The sequence below is a fragment of the Trichechus manatus genome, unplaced genomic scaffold (assembly GCF_000243295.1).
Source record: "Trichechus manatus latirostris isolate Lorelei unplaced genomic scaffold, TriManLat1.0 scaffold00009, whole genome shotgun sequence".
Classification (NCBI taxonomy): domain Eukaryota; kingdom Metazoa; phylum Chordata; class Mammalia; order Sirenia; family Trichechidae; genus Trichechus; species Trichechus manatus.
In genome coordinates this window covers 18,531,286-18,547,908 of record NW_004443945.1, presented here as the reverse complement: position 1 = coordinate 18,547,908, position 16,623 = coordinate 18,531,286, and the positions used below count along the sequence as shown (strand labels likewise).

Genomic DNA, 16,623 nt, shown 5'->3' with positions numbered 1-16,623 from the left:
GGTGTGAGGTATGGGTCCTGTTTCATTTTCTTACAGATGGACATCCAGTTTTGCCAGCTGTATTTGTTAAAAAAAAAAAAAAAAAAAAAAAACTGTCTTTTCCCCGTTTAATGGACTTTGGGTCTTTGTCAAATATCAGGTGTCTGTAGGTGGATGGGTTTACATCTGGGTTCTCAATTTTGTTCTGTTGATGAGTGTGTTGTTGGACCAGTACCAGGCTGTTTTGACTACCATAGTTGTATAGTAGGTTCTTAGATCAGGTAGTGCGAGGCCTCCTTTGTTCTTCTTCTTCAATAATACTTTACTTATCCGGGGCCCTTTCCTTTCCATATAAAGTTAACGATTAGTTTTTCCATCTCATTAAAGAATGCTGTTGGTATTTGGATTGGGATTGCATTGTATTTGTAGATTGCTTTTAGTAGCAAAGGACACTTTCACAATATTGAGTCTCCCTATCTATGAGCATGGTATGTTTTTCCATTTCTATAGGTCTCTTTTGGTTTCTTGCAGTAGTGTTTTGTAATTTTCTTTGTATAGGTCTTTTACATCCCAGGTTAAATTTATTCCTAAGTATTTTATTTTTTCAGGAGCTATTGTAAATGGTACTGCTTTCCTAATTTCCTTTTTGTAGTTATCTTTATTTTTGTATAGAAATCCAACTGATTTTTGTATGTTTATCTTGGGTCCTGCTACTCTGCTGAATCATTCTATTAGTTCCAGTAGTTTTCTTGTGGAGTCTTTAGAGTTCTCTACATATGGTATCATATCATCCACGAATAGGGATAGTTTAACTTCTTCCTTACCAATTTGGATGCCCTTTATTTCTTTTTCTTGCCTTATTGTTCTTGCTAGGAATTCCAGCACGATGTGAAATAGGACTGATGATAAAGGGCATCCTTGGCTTGTTCCCGTTCTCAGGGGGAGTGTTTTCAAGCCTCTCTCGATTGGGAATGATGTTGGCTGTTGGTTTTATATAAAAAAACAAAAACCAAACCCATTGCCATCGAGTTGATTCTGACTCACAGTGACTCTATAGGATAGAGTAGAACTGCCCCATAGGGTTTCCAAGGAGCACCTGGTGGATTCAAACTGCTGACTTTGGTTAGCAGCCATAGCTCTTAACCACTACGCAACCAGGGTTTTGTATAGATAGATGCCCTTTATTATATTGAGGAATTTCCCTTCTATTCCTATTTAATTGAAAGTTTTTATCAGGAATGGGTGTTAGACTTTATTGAATGTGTTTTCTGCATCGGTTGAGATGATCATATGATTCATTTGTTTCATTTATGTGGTGGAATACGTGGATTGATTTTCTAATGTTTAACTATCCTTGCATATCTAGTATGAATCCCACTTGGTTGTGGTGTATTATTTTTTTCAAATGATGCTGAATTCTATTGGCAAGAATTTTGTTGAGAATTTTTGCACCTATATTCATGAAAGATATTCATCTGTAATTTTCCTTTTTTGTGGTGCCTTTGCCTGGTTTTGGTATCAGGGTTATGTTGGATTCATAGAATGAATTCAGAAATATCACTTCCTTTCTGTGTTCTGAAGTAGTTTGAGTAGTACTGGTGTGAGCTCTCCTCTGAATGATTTGCTAGAATTCTCCAGTGAAGCCATATGGGCCAGGGCTTTTCTTTTGTTGAGAGCTTTTTTAATACCGTTTCAATCTCTTGTCGTTACAGGTCTGTTCAGATTTTCTACCTCATTTTGTGTTTGTTTAGGTAGGTAGTGTGTTTCTAGAATTTGTCCATTTCCTCTAGGTTTTCAAATTTGTTACAGTTTTTCATAGCACTCTGTTATGATCCTTTTTATTTTATTTTGATCTGTTGTAATATCCCCCAGTTCATTTCTTTACTTGGGTTATATGCTTCTTCTGTTTTTCTTTTGTCAGTTTGGCCAGTGGTTTGTTGATTTTGTTGATCCTTTCAAACAAGCAACTTTTGGTTTTATTGATTCTTTCTATTGTTTTTGTATTTCTATTTCATTTATTTCTCCTCTGATCTTTATTTTTTCCTTTCTTCTGATGGTTTTGGACTTCTTTTGCTATTCTCTTTCTATTTGTTCTAGTTGTAAAGCTAACGTTTTGATTTTATCCCTTCTTTTATGATGTGTGCATCTATTGCTATAAATTGTCCTCTGAGCACTGCCTTTGCTGTGCCTCAAAGGTTTTGATATGAAGTATTTTCATTCTCAGTTGATTCTAGGAATTTTTTTATTCCATCTTTGGTTTCTTCTATTACCCGGTGGTTTTTGAGCAAGGTGTCAATTTAGTTTCCATGTTTTTCTTTTTCTTTTTTTCCTTGCTGTTCCTGTTATTAATTTCTACTTTTGTGTCTTTGTGATCAGAGAAGATGCTTTGTATTATCTCAGTGTTTTGGATTTTGTTGAGGGTTGCTTTGTGGCCTAAGATGTGGTCTGTTCTTTAGAACGTTCCATGTGCTTTGGGAAAAGAAGCTGCCATTGGGTGGAGTGTTCTATATATGTCTGTGAGGTCAAGTTGATTGATTGTGGCCTTTAGATCTTCTGTATCTTTGTTGAGTTTCTTTCCAGATGTTCTGTCCTTTACTGACAGTGGTGTATTGAAGTCTCCTGCTATTTTTATGGAACTGTCTATTTCTCTTCTCAATGCTGTTAGACTTTATGTATTTTGGAGCCCTGTTGTTGGGTGTGTAGATATTTTTTATGGTTATGTCATAAGGGTGGATTGTCCTGTTAATTATTATTTAATGTCCTTGCTTGTCTTTATGGTGGATTTTGCCTTAAAGTCTATTTTATCTGAGATTAGTATCACCATTCCTGCTCTTTTTTGTTGCTATTTGCATGATATGTTTTTTCTGTCCTTTGATTTTTAGTATATTTATGTCTGTTTCTAAGGCTTGTCCTTTGTAGACAGCATATTGAGGGGTCCTGTTTTTTAATCCATTCTGTCACCCTCTATCTCTTTACGGATGCATTTAAGCCACTTTCGTTCAGTGTGGTTATCGATAGGTATGAGTTTATTGCTGTCACTTTGTAGTGCTTTTCTTTTCTTTTTTCTTTGTGGTGCTAACATTTTATTTGTTCCTCTTTCTCTCCTGTGCTGAGTTCCTTTTGTTTGTGGAATTTTTCATTTCTTTCATTTTTGTAGATTTTGTGTCTACTGAGGCTTTATGTTTTTCTTCTTTATTTTATAGTGAGTAGATTTGTTAACTTTTTTGTGGATACATTGAAATTTGCCCCTATCTTTCTAAGTTTGAACCAGTCTTTTATTACTTGGTATTGCCTTGACTTCCTCTGCATTTCTATACCTACACTGTCTGTTCCCCCTTTTATTGTTCTGATGTTGTTGTCATTTACAGATTGTCATCTCTGGTTCCCTCTTGTAAATCTTTTAGTTTTGTTTTATCCGTGATAGTTCAATACCTAGGATGGTATCTGGCTGATGCTGTCCTGTGTCCTAGATTCAGGTTGTTATCCAATGTTGTTGGTTCTTTAGCCTAAGGACTCCCTTTAATAATGCTTGTAAGTTTGGTTTTTACATGTGAAAGCTGTGCCTCACTAGCTGGCAGGGAACCTCTACTCCATAACTCTCCTCATTTTCTGTCCTCTCTCAGTTTCTTCTTCCATTCGGTGCTTGATACTAGTTCTTTATCCCTTCATTTGATGCTTAGGGTTCCAGGATTGACATTTGTATCTGTTTTACTTAGTTTTTGAGGTCTTTGCTGCAGAGGGACAGCATGGTGCTTCTGTTTGTAGCACCTCCTACGACTGATTTTGTAATTCTCTTCTCAACCCAGTCAATAAATGCTTCAAATTGCGTAGCTTTTAAGGATTAGAAAGACCTTCTATCAACCCTATTTAAGTTCTTCTTTGAGAAGGGATAGGCACTCTCTGAATAATGAACATAAGTATAATGCACATTTTGTCATTCCAATATAATTTTTTCAGCCAAACCTCAGAAAGTAATTTAGACAGTCAGTATCAGTATTTTGAAGTAGATCGGGTATAGTAGAAATATCTAGTAAGGTCCAAAATCTGTATGTATTATGTTATTTCTAAAAAAGTAAGATTTTTTTCACGTCTGCAAATATCCTTGTAGAAATGAAAGCTGCTGTAGAATGAGAAAGGTAGTCTCATTCATCTGTGGGCTTCACACAAAATGTTGTTAAACCTATTCTTAAAGAGACTTCTGGTATAAATATCAGCTCTTTCTTTTACTAGTCTTTTCAGTTTTAATTACCTTTTTTCCATAAAGTTCTTTATGTGTGTCTTAGGTCTTCTGATTTACTTTTAGATTAGGATGGATAGAAACAAACACATCAGAATGAATATTTGGCACGTTTCTTACTGTCAGTGAAAGAGGTTACAAATAAAGAAAGGAAGAAGGCTAAGTTCAACTCTTATCTTTGATTGGAAACAGAGGTATCAATATGAATTCATGATTTTTTGTATATTTACTAATGAGTAGATTCAGAAATAAATATAGATGTTCATTCATACATGGGTTAATATGCATATATATACTTTTTAGTCCTGTCTGCAGAGAGGGCCTAGAAGCAGTGACACTCTAGTAACAATGAGCACAGCAACCACCCAGATTTTGGTTTCTGGATACCATTCTTCAACCAAAGAAACCAAGGCTTCTTGAAGAAATGGTTGATGTCAAAGAAGGAATGGGAAAAATACAAAGTGAACCTGACATATCTGTGAATCAGAAAGTAAGGAAGTTCTTAGAAAAATGAGGGGAAGTATATCAAAATGACACAGGGACCAGATTGAAGGGACTCCCAATGGCCAGACCTGGTTCAATTTAAGCAACAGAGTCAATAATGATGATATTGTTGTTGTCAGTTGCCATTGAGTCGTTTTAACTCATGGCAACCCCATAGTATTGGATTATAACCCATAAAATAAATATCCATGAGCTCATATGAATGTAAATAAATAATTAAATACATAAGTGGGGTAGAAGGGACAGCTCTTTTTTACAGTAGAATATCAATTAATAAGTGCATAAGAATAAGAGAAATAGGAAATCACCCTTATGCACAGACCACAGTAATAATTGTTGCAGGTAAGAACCGTTGATGGATGCTAATGTTAGTGGGTGAAGTTTGCTGAGAAAGAATATTTACGTAATCTCCAAGCATCTTCCCACAAAATACGTATTGATTACAAAGGGGAAAATAGTAACTTTACCTTGGAGAAAACTGGGAGACACCATATCAGCCATGTGATCAAAGTTAATATTACCAGTAATAAGACATATCAGTATCATGGATTCTGATATGCCCTTCTCAGAGTATTACTTCTGTGGTATTCTTGCCAAAAAGATATAATCTCATTCTAATAAGAAAATATCAGACAAACTCAAAATGAGAGACTTTCTATCAAATAAATGGCCTGAATTCTTCAAAAATGTCAAGGTTATAAAGACAAAGAAAGCTGCAGAATCTATCACAGATTTAAGGAGACTGACACATGACGACTGAATTCAATGGAGGATCCTGGACTGGATTCTGAACCAGAAAAAGGACATTAGTGGACATCTTAGTTAAGTAGTGCTGCTATAATAGAAGTACCACAAGTTGATGGCTTCAGCAAACAAGTTTATTCTCTCACAGTATGAAATGTGTGTATTTGAGATTAAAGGGTGATACAAGCCTGATATTCCATTAATGCTCATTTTCTGCATGATTGCACTGAATTAGGCCTATACTTTTAAAACCCCATTATGACAAATTTCTGAATACTGAACTGATGTGTTTCTTTTAGCATATGTTTACTGTTGAGAGGTCTTAAATATTTCAGGAAAAGTAATGCAATTAAGTTATGAAATTATTATTTGTGTTAAAAACTCCATTATAAAGATGATGTTTTATTTGTGGGTGGGGTTGTGGTGTGTGTGTGTGTGTGTGTGTGTGTGTGTGTGTGTTGCCCATTTCTATTTTTTTATTTTCTGGGGTATTTTTTTTTCCTTTAGTCTGAGTGAAATGTATCTTTTAATCCAGAAAACTGTAAATTAAATGTAAGGCTCAATGCCACGGTATATCTAATAAGAAAATTTAAGACATTGATTTCCACCATGATAATTTTTAACAAACAATTCAGCCCTAAGGCTTTTGTGGGTGTAATGCATTCTGTGGAGGATTAGAAGTTGTGCATCTTATTTCTGCAGTAGGAACATACAACATACATGAAGTTTTCAAGTCTCCACAAAATTGAAAATTCAGTGTGGATACTGTACTCTGAAACGTGTATACTGTGGGCCTAAGGTGTTTTTTAATCTTTCATCTTTTTTGAGGATCAAATATCATTAGAAAAATAAGCCATGGGCATTACAAACGTGACCTGGTGAAATTCAGTATTCACAGTGACAATTTAGAATATGAGCTCCTTGGAGGGAAAATTAACCCACCACTCTAACTTTGCATCTAAATATCTTAAAGTGTGCCATTGGTTTTATGAAAAGGTTTTGATCTACACTGCTACTTCAAGTTCAAAAGAAAACCTACATTGTAAAGTGTATTCCTTTTCTGGGTATATTTACTTTGAACTAAAGCATATAGTTTTTCTCATAAATCTAACCTGCCACTATCTGTTTTTAAGACTTTGTAAACTTCAAGTGGTTATGATGGGTGAAGTTTGGATTAAACTAAATTTTTTTAGAAAACACATGTTATATATTTTGATTGTTTTGAATTTTAACATGGGCCAGTCAAAAACTTGAGTGTCTAGCAAAGTAATATACTGTACTCTGTTACTGTAAGAAAGAAATCACAGAAAATTACCCTTTCCCATCCTGTTAATGACAAATGAAGCAGCTGTTCTTATTCTTAATGTAGTTGTTTGAAAAACTTGCACAATTTAATGAAAACGTCCCTACTCATAAAATTTAAAATGCTCACACATGGAAAAAGTTGTAATGTTTTGGCATGTATTACTTTGTTAGGAATGTGAATGAGGTTTACCTGCTTCATAACTAGAATTATATATAAACAGCATGAAACTGTGGTGGAAAGCCAACTAAAAAAGAGGACTCTAACAAAGGATGAATTAACACTCTTTTAAAAAATAAAAGTAAAGTTGTTCCCCAAACATGTTTGTGTGTGTGTGCGCGCCCACAGGTGTGATTTAGGTGAAAGTTTACAGAGCAAATTAGTTTCTCATTCAACAATTTATACACAAATTGCTTTGTGACATTGGTTGCAATCCCCACCCAAACATACTTTTTCAACAAGAAAGAATTATATAACTCTATTTATTTATTTTAGGCTTAATTCTTGGGTCATCATTTCTACTCAGCATAGATGATCTCTTCCTTAAAACAAGCCTCAAAGAAAGAAGTCGGGTTCTAATAGGACCATGTTGTGCAACTGCCAGTCTGGAAGCTAAGTGGTGTAAACACAGCGGCAATCCAGGCCCAGAACAGTCCGTACCAAAAATATCTATTGATTTAAGAGGAGGACTCCTACAGGTCTGTGAGTGAATGGCCATTTTTTTCCCCTAAGTTTTTAACTTGCCTTTTATTCATGTTTTTTAACTGTTCGGCTAAATTTTAAATCTCGGTATGGTGAGAAAGGGTACTTATTGTCAGATTGCTATCTTATTAAACTTTTTTCCTAACTGCTTTATTGAGATATAATTCACACACCATACAATTCATCTGTTTACACTGTACAATTCACTGGCTTTTTAGTATATTCACAGAGTTGCGTAACCATCATCATAATTTTAGAACATTTCATCACTCTCCCACCCCAAAAAAACCCCATACCTATTAGCAGTTGCTCCCATTGCCACACCACCACCACCCTACCTAGCCCTAGGCCCTACCTTCTGTCTCTACAGACTTGCCTATTATGGACATTTCATATAAATGGAATCATGCCATATGCGGTCTTTGTGACTGGCTTCTTTCACTTAGCATAGTATTTTCAAGGATCACCTACATTGTGGCAAGTATTAGTACTGTATTCCCTTTTTATGGCCAAATACTATTTCATTGTATTGCTGTATCGCAGTGTACTTATCTATCCATTAGTTGATGGACATTTGGGTTATTTCTGATTTTTGGCTATTATGAATAATATTGCTATGAAGATTTGTGTACAAGTTTTTATGTGGACATATGTTTTCATTTCTCTCAGTTATATAACTAGGAGTAGAATTGTTGAGTCATTAAACATTTTTTAAATGTGTAGACTTCTTTAATTACAAAATAGTAAGCCTGTTGCCAAGCACAGTGTCATTGGCAATATGTAAGAACCATTTCCTAGTAGCTGGTTTCTTAGATATTATGATGTCTAATTACTAACACTTGACATCTAAGTCACATTGCAACCTCTTATGCATTTGTTTTATAGCCAAGTAAAGGATGTGTGAGGGTATCTGACTTACTTCATAACTTTCTCCTTGGATGGATTTTAATCTAATGTTTACATCATTCAGTGTCGCCTAAACTTGACACAAATCCAAAAGCTTGAGAGATTCACAATGAAAGAAAACTGAAATGGCTAATTTGTTAATAATGGAGGTATATTAAACATAAATTTCTTGTTTTCATCTAAAAGTTGTATTGCTTCAGCTTCAAACTAGTTTTCTTAATCATCCACAGCTAGATTTAGGGGAGCATCCTAATACCTTACTGTTTTGTGTTGCTTTGGAGATCTTCAGCACCTATCAGAAATCTTCACATATTTAGCAATAAGCATGTGGTTATATAAAAAATTTGTAAGTTCAAGCCAGATTCAGAAGAGGAAGTAGAACAAGGGATATCATTGCTGATGTCAGATGGATCCTGGCTGAAAGCAGAAAATACCAGAAAGATGTTTGCCTGTGTTTTTTTGACTATACATAGGCGTTCCACTGCGTGGATCATAACAAATTATGGATAACATTGCGAAGAATGGGAATTCCAGAACACTTAATTGTGCTCATAAGGAACCTGTACGTAGATCAGGAGGCTGACATTCGAACAGAACAAGGGGATACTGCATGGTTTAAAGTCAGGAAAGGTGTATGTCAGGATTGTATCCCTTCACCATACCTATTCAATCTGTATTCTGAGCAAATAATCTAAGAAGCTAGACTGTATGAAGAAGAAAGGGGTATCAGGATTGGAGGAAGACTCATTAACACCCTACGATACGCAGATGACACAACCTTGCTTGCTGAAAGTGAAGAGGACCTGAAGTGCTTACTGATGAAGATCAAAGACTACAGCCTTAGTATGAATTACACCTCAACATAAAGAAAACAGAAATCCTCACAACTACACTAATAAGCAACATCGTAATAAACAGAGGAAACATTGAAATTGTAAAGGATTTCATTTCACTTGGATCCACAGTCAGTACCCATAGAGGCAGCACTCGGGAAATCAAGCAATGCATTGCACTGGGCAAATCTGCTGCAGAAGACCTCTTTTAAGTGTTAAAAAGTAACTATGTCACCTTGAAGACTAAGGTGCACCTGACCAAAGGCATAGTGTTTTCAGTCACCTCATATGCATGCGAAAGCTGGACAATGAATACGGAAGACCAAGGAAGAATCGATGTCGTTGAACTGTGGTGTTAGTGAAGAATATTGAATGTACCATGGACTGCCAAAAGAGCGAACAAATCTGTCTTGGAAGACGTACAGCCAGAATGCTCCTTAGAGGCAAGGATGGCAAGACTTCATCTCACATACTGTGGACACGTTATCAGGTGGGACCAGTCCCTGGAGAAGGACATCGTGCTTGGTAAAGTAGAGGATCAGTAAAAAAGAGGAAGACCCTCAATCAAATGAATTGTCACAGTGGCTGCAACAATGGGCTCAAGCATAGGATGGTGAGGATGGTGCAGGACAGGCAGTGTTTCATTACGTTGTACATAGGGTTGCTATGAGTTCGAACTGACTGGACAGCACCTAATGACAACAGCAACAACATGTGGTTTTGTATTGCTTCATCAAGAATACTAATCGTATTACCTTTTTCCAAGGGAGCAAAGTAACTCCACATTAAAAACAACAATAAGAACAAAAATGCAGTATATCTACCCTACATTCTGAAGTCACTGTCTCTCGACAGTGTAAAGGCTAGAATACAGTGTTCTACTCCCCAGCTCGACTTTTCGCCTATCTTTATTTTTCAACATCCAGTAAAAATAAGATTGATGAGAACAAAAGTAGACTTAGTGTCATATCTCTTACTTTCATTTCTGAGATGCCTTAATTCCAGAGAGCCAGACCTAAGCCTAGGATTTAAAACTTACCCACAGGGTAGAGGGCTATTCTTTTCTACTTCTGTATATTTTTTTTTCTTTTCAGTGTTACCTGATTCTTGTAGAATTAATAGTTGTATTGCTTTTATCCAGTATATTTAGAGAAATTTAACATTATAAAATCTTTAATTCTCCTGCATAAATTGTTAGTCATGCTTCTGCTATAGATTAATAGTCTTCACATCCAGAAAAAGGAAACTTTATCTTCTCCATTGGAGAAAAAAACCAAGTCCTTTTGTTCTGAAACCCTACTACTGTAGCTCCTATACAGTTGATTCTCACGGGCTGTGGTACATTCTCACTAAACACAGAATTTTGGAGCCCTCTAAGTTCAGGTTCATTGAGCATATTTCCTCTCTTTTACTTTGAAAAGTAGAAGTGCAAAAAATTCAGATGTGTTTATTTATTCTCATAACCAAAGGTAGGAAGCTATTCCACAAGGTTTTTATTAACATTTTGTCCTAGAGGATCTTCTTTGCCTTCTCTCAGACTGTAATCGGTATTCTTTTCCCTCTTCGCTAATTCAAGAGAGGTTAATTCATAAGCATTACTTCACATCAGCATGCTTTCATCATTAACTCAGCATTTAAAATTGAATGTTATTTGTACAATATATGATGTAATTGATTTTCTTATTCTTACATATTTATTCAAGTAATAGGATTTCATCCTATAGGTCAGTTACTTCTTAGAAATTATAAATAGTTTAGTTATTGTCAGTTATTAAATTGAGCATAATTGCAATCTTGTGTTAATTCAAATATGATTGTACCTAATTATCCTCATGAAATGTTTGTATTTAAAGAGCATTAACATTTTTCATGTGATTTTAAAGGTCTTCTGGGGTCAAGAACATTTTAATTGTTTAGTTCTCCTACACGAATTACTTAATGGATACCTTAATAAGAAGGGAAATTTTGAAGTGCAAGTTTCCGAACGAGTGCCTCAAATGCCATCTCCTATGGAAAAGAATCAGAACTTTAAAAGTGAACAAAGTTCAGATGATCTACGGACAGGCCTGTTTCAGTATATACAAGATGCTGGTAAGTAGCAACAGCTTCAGTTTAAGTATGTATGTGTGTTTAATGTGCATTGACTAAACGGTAACACATCTGTATCACTTGAAAAGTATGTTGTTAATACTTGCAGTTCAAAACAGTACATTACCATTCAGTCTTTCTTAAGGGAAGATTCTTGATTTCTTTATGTCTCAAACCATATAAAACTGATCAACTAGCTTCTTTATATTCTTCTCTTTTATCCACATAATGTCTTCTTGATTTGATAAACCAGTATGTTCGCCTTTAAAAGCATACAGTTAATTATACTTCCATTTGACAGAACCTTTGAAACTTCCTGGTGTCTATGAAGTCTTATTTAACAATGAAACTGAAGATAGTCCAGGGATGATGTTATGGAGATACCCAGAACCTAGAGTGCTCACCCTTGTACGAATAACTCCTGTGCCCTTCAACACCACAGAGGATCCAGATATTAGCACAGCAGACCTTGGTGACGTGCTACAGGTATGTAATGACTATTCATTTTAAAATTAAAACATTGTGGGAAAGTGTGATAATAGAAAAAATGTTTGGAGCATATCTATTTCTTCCATCAACAATCCACAGAAATACACACACACATATATAATAGAAATTTTTAAATATAGGAATAATGTAATTAAGGTTCATGATACATGGCAATTTCAAGAGTTCTCAGCTCTACTCTTAAGACTGTTGAGGATAGGTTACATGGTCTCTAACTATGACAGGACAAGCAGGTGTCATTCATTCACCATACATTTACTGAGTGCTTGCCATGTGCTCAAGGAGTGTTGGTGCCACAGTGGTTAAAGCACTTGGCTGCTAACGAAAAGGTCAGCGGTTCGAACCCACAGCTGCCCCACAGGAGGAAGATGTGGCAGTCTGATTCCTTAAAGATTACAGCCTTGGAAACCCTATGGGGCAGTTCTACTCTGTCCTGTTGGGTCACTATGAGTCGAAAGTGATGCAGTGGTAGTGTGTTTGGTTTTGGACATGTGCTCACACTCTTCAGAGCTTCTAGAACTGCTCTAGGAAATGAAATATGCCCACGTAAGGCCACAATTGGATGACTGTAGTTTCGTTTCATTTCCAGATCTAAAAATGGTCTTGGGGCTTGTGGTAGACTGATAGGAAAACTATCTAACCAGTGATCATATTTCCTGTGATTTTGTGAAAGTTTGTTGCTTGTCAGTTCCCTGAGTTTAACGTGTCATTGTGGATATCACTATGTTATTATTCTACTTATTAATATTCTACTTATCTCAATTTGTCCTAAAATTTTTCTCCCTTTGTCTTCTGACCTATTACTAGATGGCATAACCATCCTCTAAAAACCTAGGAGTCATCCCTGATTGCTCTCTTTCCCTAACTCAGTTCTACTTCTAAAGTATGTCCCTATTCCATCTACTTCTGTCTGTCTCTGCTAGTACAACTTGAATCCAGGCTACCATCATCTGTTCTTTACTATAGTAGCCTCCTAATTGCTCTCTGTGCTCCATTCTTGACTTCCTAATGCATTCTCCAAACAGTGGTTAAAGTGATCTTTTAAAAATGTAGGTCGATCACATCACTCCCCTAACTTAAAACCCTCTGGTGGCTTCATCTAATACTTAGAATAAAATTCAAATTATCTTGCTATGGTCTACAAGAACCTATGATCTGGCACATCCCCACCTCTCTAACTTGATCTCATATCAGTCTCCCCCTTCTCACTGTGCTGCAGCCATGCTAGCCTCTTTTTTATCCTTGAAGCTACCACCTGCAGGTGGTCAATTGTATTAAATAGAGCGCCCAAGGTATTAACTGAATTCACTAGTGATGTGTCCTCCTTCTCTTTCTCTTCCGTCACCTTTGAACATCCCTGCTTCTTCCCACCCCCACATCTTTGTCAGTCAAGTACCAGCTCACATCTTCTCACTAACCCACCCCCTCATTCTGCATTGCCATACCTTACCTTGTTTTACTTTATTCATAGCTCTTATTGCTATTCAGAATTGTCTTGTGCACTTATTTGTTTATTTGCTTATGGTCTTTCTTTACCATTAGAAAACATGCTCCTTGTATGTCTTAATCACACTTGTATCTCCAGCTTCTGAAGATATAACAGGAGGTTATACACAGAAACACTCACCAATGTATTCTAAATTTATTTATTGTTAGATAAATGACGTGACTCATCTATACTTAACAAGTTGGAGTAGTGGTACAAATCAGAGGAGTCCATAGATAAACACATTAACGTATTCATTGCTGGCGAGTTGATTCCGACTCACAGTGACCGTATAAGACAGAGTAGAACTGTCCCGTAGGGTTTCCAATTCAAACTGCCGACCTTTTGGTTAGCAGACAAACACTTAACCAGTGCGCCACCAAGGCACACATATTTAACACAGGTATTATTATATTCTCAATTTTTATTTAAATTCCTGGTAATATTATTTTATTTTTTATACCAACTTTATAGAGATAGAATTTACATAAAACAAACTGCCGTTTAAAGTAGACAGTTTAGTGTATTTTTTTTAAACATTGTGTTTTAGGTGAAAGTTTACACAGCAGATTAATTCCCCATTCAACAATGCATATACAAATTGTTTCATGACATTGGTTGCTATCCTTGCAAGGTGTCAGACTCTCGACTTTTCTACCCTGCCTTCCCCGTTTCTATCAGTCCAGTTTCCCTGCCCCTCCTTGCCTTCTCATCTTTGTTTTTGGGCAAATGTTGCCCATTTTGTCTCCTGTAGTTAATTGTTCTAAGGAGCACATTCCTCACAGGTGTTATTGTTTATTTTATAGGCCAATCTATTATTTGGCTGAAAGGTGACCTCAAGGAGTGGCTTCAGTTCCAAGTTAAAAAGGTGTCTTAGGGCGATAGCCTCGAGGGTTCCTCCAGTCTATATAAGTCCAATATGTCTGGTTTTTTTTAATGAATTTGAGTTTTGTTCCACATTTTAGTCCCATTCTAATCGGGACCTTCTATTGTGTCCGTGGTCAGAGGCTGTGGTTCATGTGGTTAAGTAGTCCTGTAGACTAATTGTTTTCTTGAGTCTTTGGTTTCCTTCATTTTCCTTTGCTCCAAATGGAAAGAGACCAATAGTTGTATCTTAGATAGCCGCTCACAAGCTTTTAAGACCCCAGATGTTAGTCAACAAATTAGGATGTAGAACATCATCTTTATGAACTGTGTTATGTCAGTTGACCTAGACATCCCCCGAGACTATGATACTGAGCCTTCAAAGCCAGTAACTCAGTCTCAGAGGTGTTTGGATATGTCTAAGAAGTTTCTATAACTGTGTCCCCATATGCTCTATTATGCAGTACATACAAATATGTATATACAAGTGTCCACAGCTATACCGATATATACGCACACACATGCATTCCCATACACCCTCCCACACCTATAGCATACATATCTACTTATGTAACCACTCCCAAAGCCTGGTTATGATATATTGAGTTCATCTTCTGAGTTGATATCAGTGAAATGTGTCATCATTTTATCAAGTGAACTAGAGTCTGCAGAACAATCCAAGTTGTCAAGATGTCAGCAGTCTCTACTTCGATTCTTAAATTTGTTTCTCCTCCTATCAAGGTCATATTCATGATTATTTGCCAGTATTCTTGAGTTATTTTTGCCAATGAAATAGGAAATATCTGTGAATTCTACTGCCTTATTAGACTTGCCTAAATCAAAATGTATCACTCATATGTCAAAGTTTCAGCATCCTGTAAAGGCTTCTTTTCGACTGATTTTAGGTTCAGATTTGTAGCTAAATCTTAATACATTTATTAACATAAGTCTGATAACTAATTATTAATGGTATTATTGTGTCAATCATGTTAAATAGGGCATCCAAGGTAGTAGGTACATTCACTAGTGACATATTTTTCATCTTCTCACTGCCATTGGAGAGGCCTTCTCACTGCCATTAGTGGTTAAGAGTACAAACTAGAGCCAGAATGCTTGGAATCAAATTCTGGCTCTGCTGCTTGCAAACTATGTAACCTTAGACAAGTAACTTAGTCTCTCAGCCTTGGATTTTTTGTGTTGTTTTGTTTCGCTTTTTTTTTTTCCCACATCAGTAAAATGAAGGTAATAATATTATGTGATGATTATAAGAGTTAATATATGTAAAACACATAGAGCAGTGCCTGGCCATAGCAAGTGCCATGTAAGTGTTAGTACTACCATTACTACTGCAACTTTGTCTGAACTCATTTCATCAGATATACAGGCTAAACCAGAGAGGTCTGATGACTCTACAGACCAGCTGGAATGGTTCAGGATCTGGAACAGTTCCAGGGACCCAGGCAGTGGACTTGGCATGCAAGCAAAGCACTGCATGAAGGGAGCCTGCCAGGTTTCAGCAAGCAGCGGACTGGCGTCAGGGAGGTCCAGCCGTGTTTCCTATCTTGTTGGAGAGATAAGGAATTGAGATGCAGGCAGAGTTCAAAGACAAGGATCCTGGCCTAGGAAGCGAGACAGGGTTGCAGCTACCAGAAGTTGAAAGGGAGCGCTTGATCTGAGTGTCACAGGCTGGTATGGGGAATGGTGAGTAAGCCAGTTTGACTAGAGTGTAGATCGTATGTAAGGGAGTGGCTGGTGGATTTGAACTGCCAGCCTTTTGGTTAGCAGCCAAGCTCTTAACCACTGTGCCACCAGGGCTCTGCCTTATGCATACTAAGCTCTTCATAAATTAATTTCCTTCACTCTCCTCCTCCCTCACATGCAAATGCCTAGATCACTAAAAGAGTGTCCTACATGGAATTCTAGCCTTAATCTCTTCTTCCAACCCTATCCTTCTAAGTTCTTTTTCTTTCCCCTATCTGTCTTCTTGTCTTACTATCTCGAGTCTTTTCTCCACTCGCTTTTTGTTTTTTTCCTGCTGTTTAAAATGCAACAAATTACATTCAACTCAGGTAGAAGATTTTGAACAGAAAAGGTAAGAATCTATATCAGGTTATTTAAACAAAACACATGCCATGAGAGCCTATCCATTTGGCAAGGGTGGTGTACAAAGGTGGCTTGGAGTTCTCACCAATGCAGGAAGGAAAATAACAATGAGTTATATCAGTGATTTGTAAACTTTTTTTTTTTTTTTAAGTAGTAAAAACCATATGTAGTATACAGTAGATAAAAGTGGAACTACTATTGTTGAAGCAGATCATGGGGCACTTGAAGTCATCATGGATCCTCCCCTGTCCCCAGAGCATCCTTGTATTTTTTTTTTTTTTTTTTGGTTTATTGTTGTAGTTTAAATGAAGTTTACATTTCAAGTTAGTCTCCCATACAAAAATTTATACATACATTGTTATGTGAC

The 16,623-nt window shown here is 36.4% G+C and overlaps 1 protein-coding gene across 5 annotated transcripts in view; it reads left to right on the top strand.

Moving 5' to 3' along the window:
* Window positions 1-16,623, top strand: part of VPS13B (vacuolar protein sorting 13 homolog B) — an 866,934-nt gene that overhangs the window by 655,982 nt on the left and 194,329 nt on the right. For 4 of the 5 annotated variants that reach the window (XM_023726045.1, XM_023726044.1, XM_004370737.2 and 1 more), the window contains exons 37-39: window positions 7,263-7,465; window positions 11,092-11,299; window positions 11,598-11,782. In XM_023726045.1, the coding sequence (XP_023581813.1) occupies window positions 7,263-7,465; window positions 11,092-11,299; window positions 11,598-11,782 (596 nt within the window). Of the gene's footprint in view, window positions 1-7,262; window positions 7,470-11,091; window positions 11,300-11,597; window positions 11,783-16,623 lie in introns of those variants that run through there. The other variant, XM_023726046.1, reaches the window with a different exon arrangement.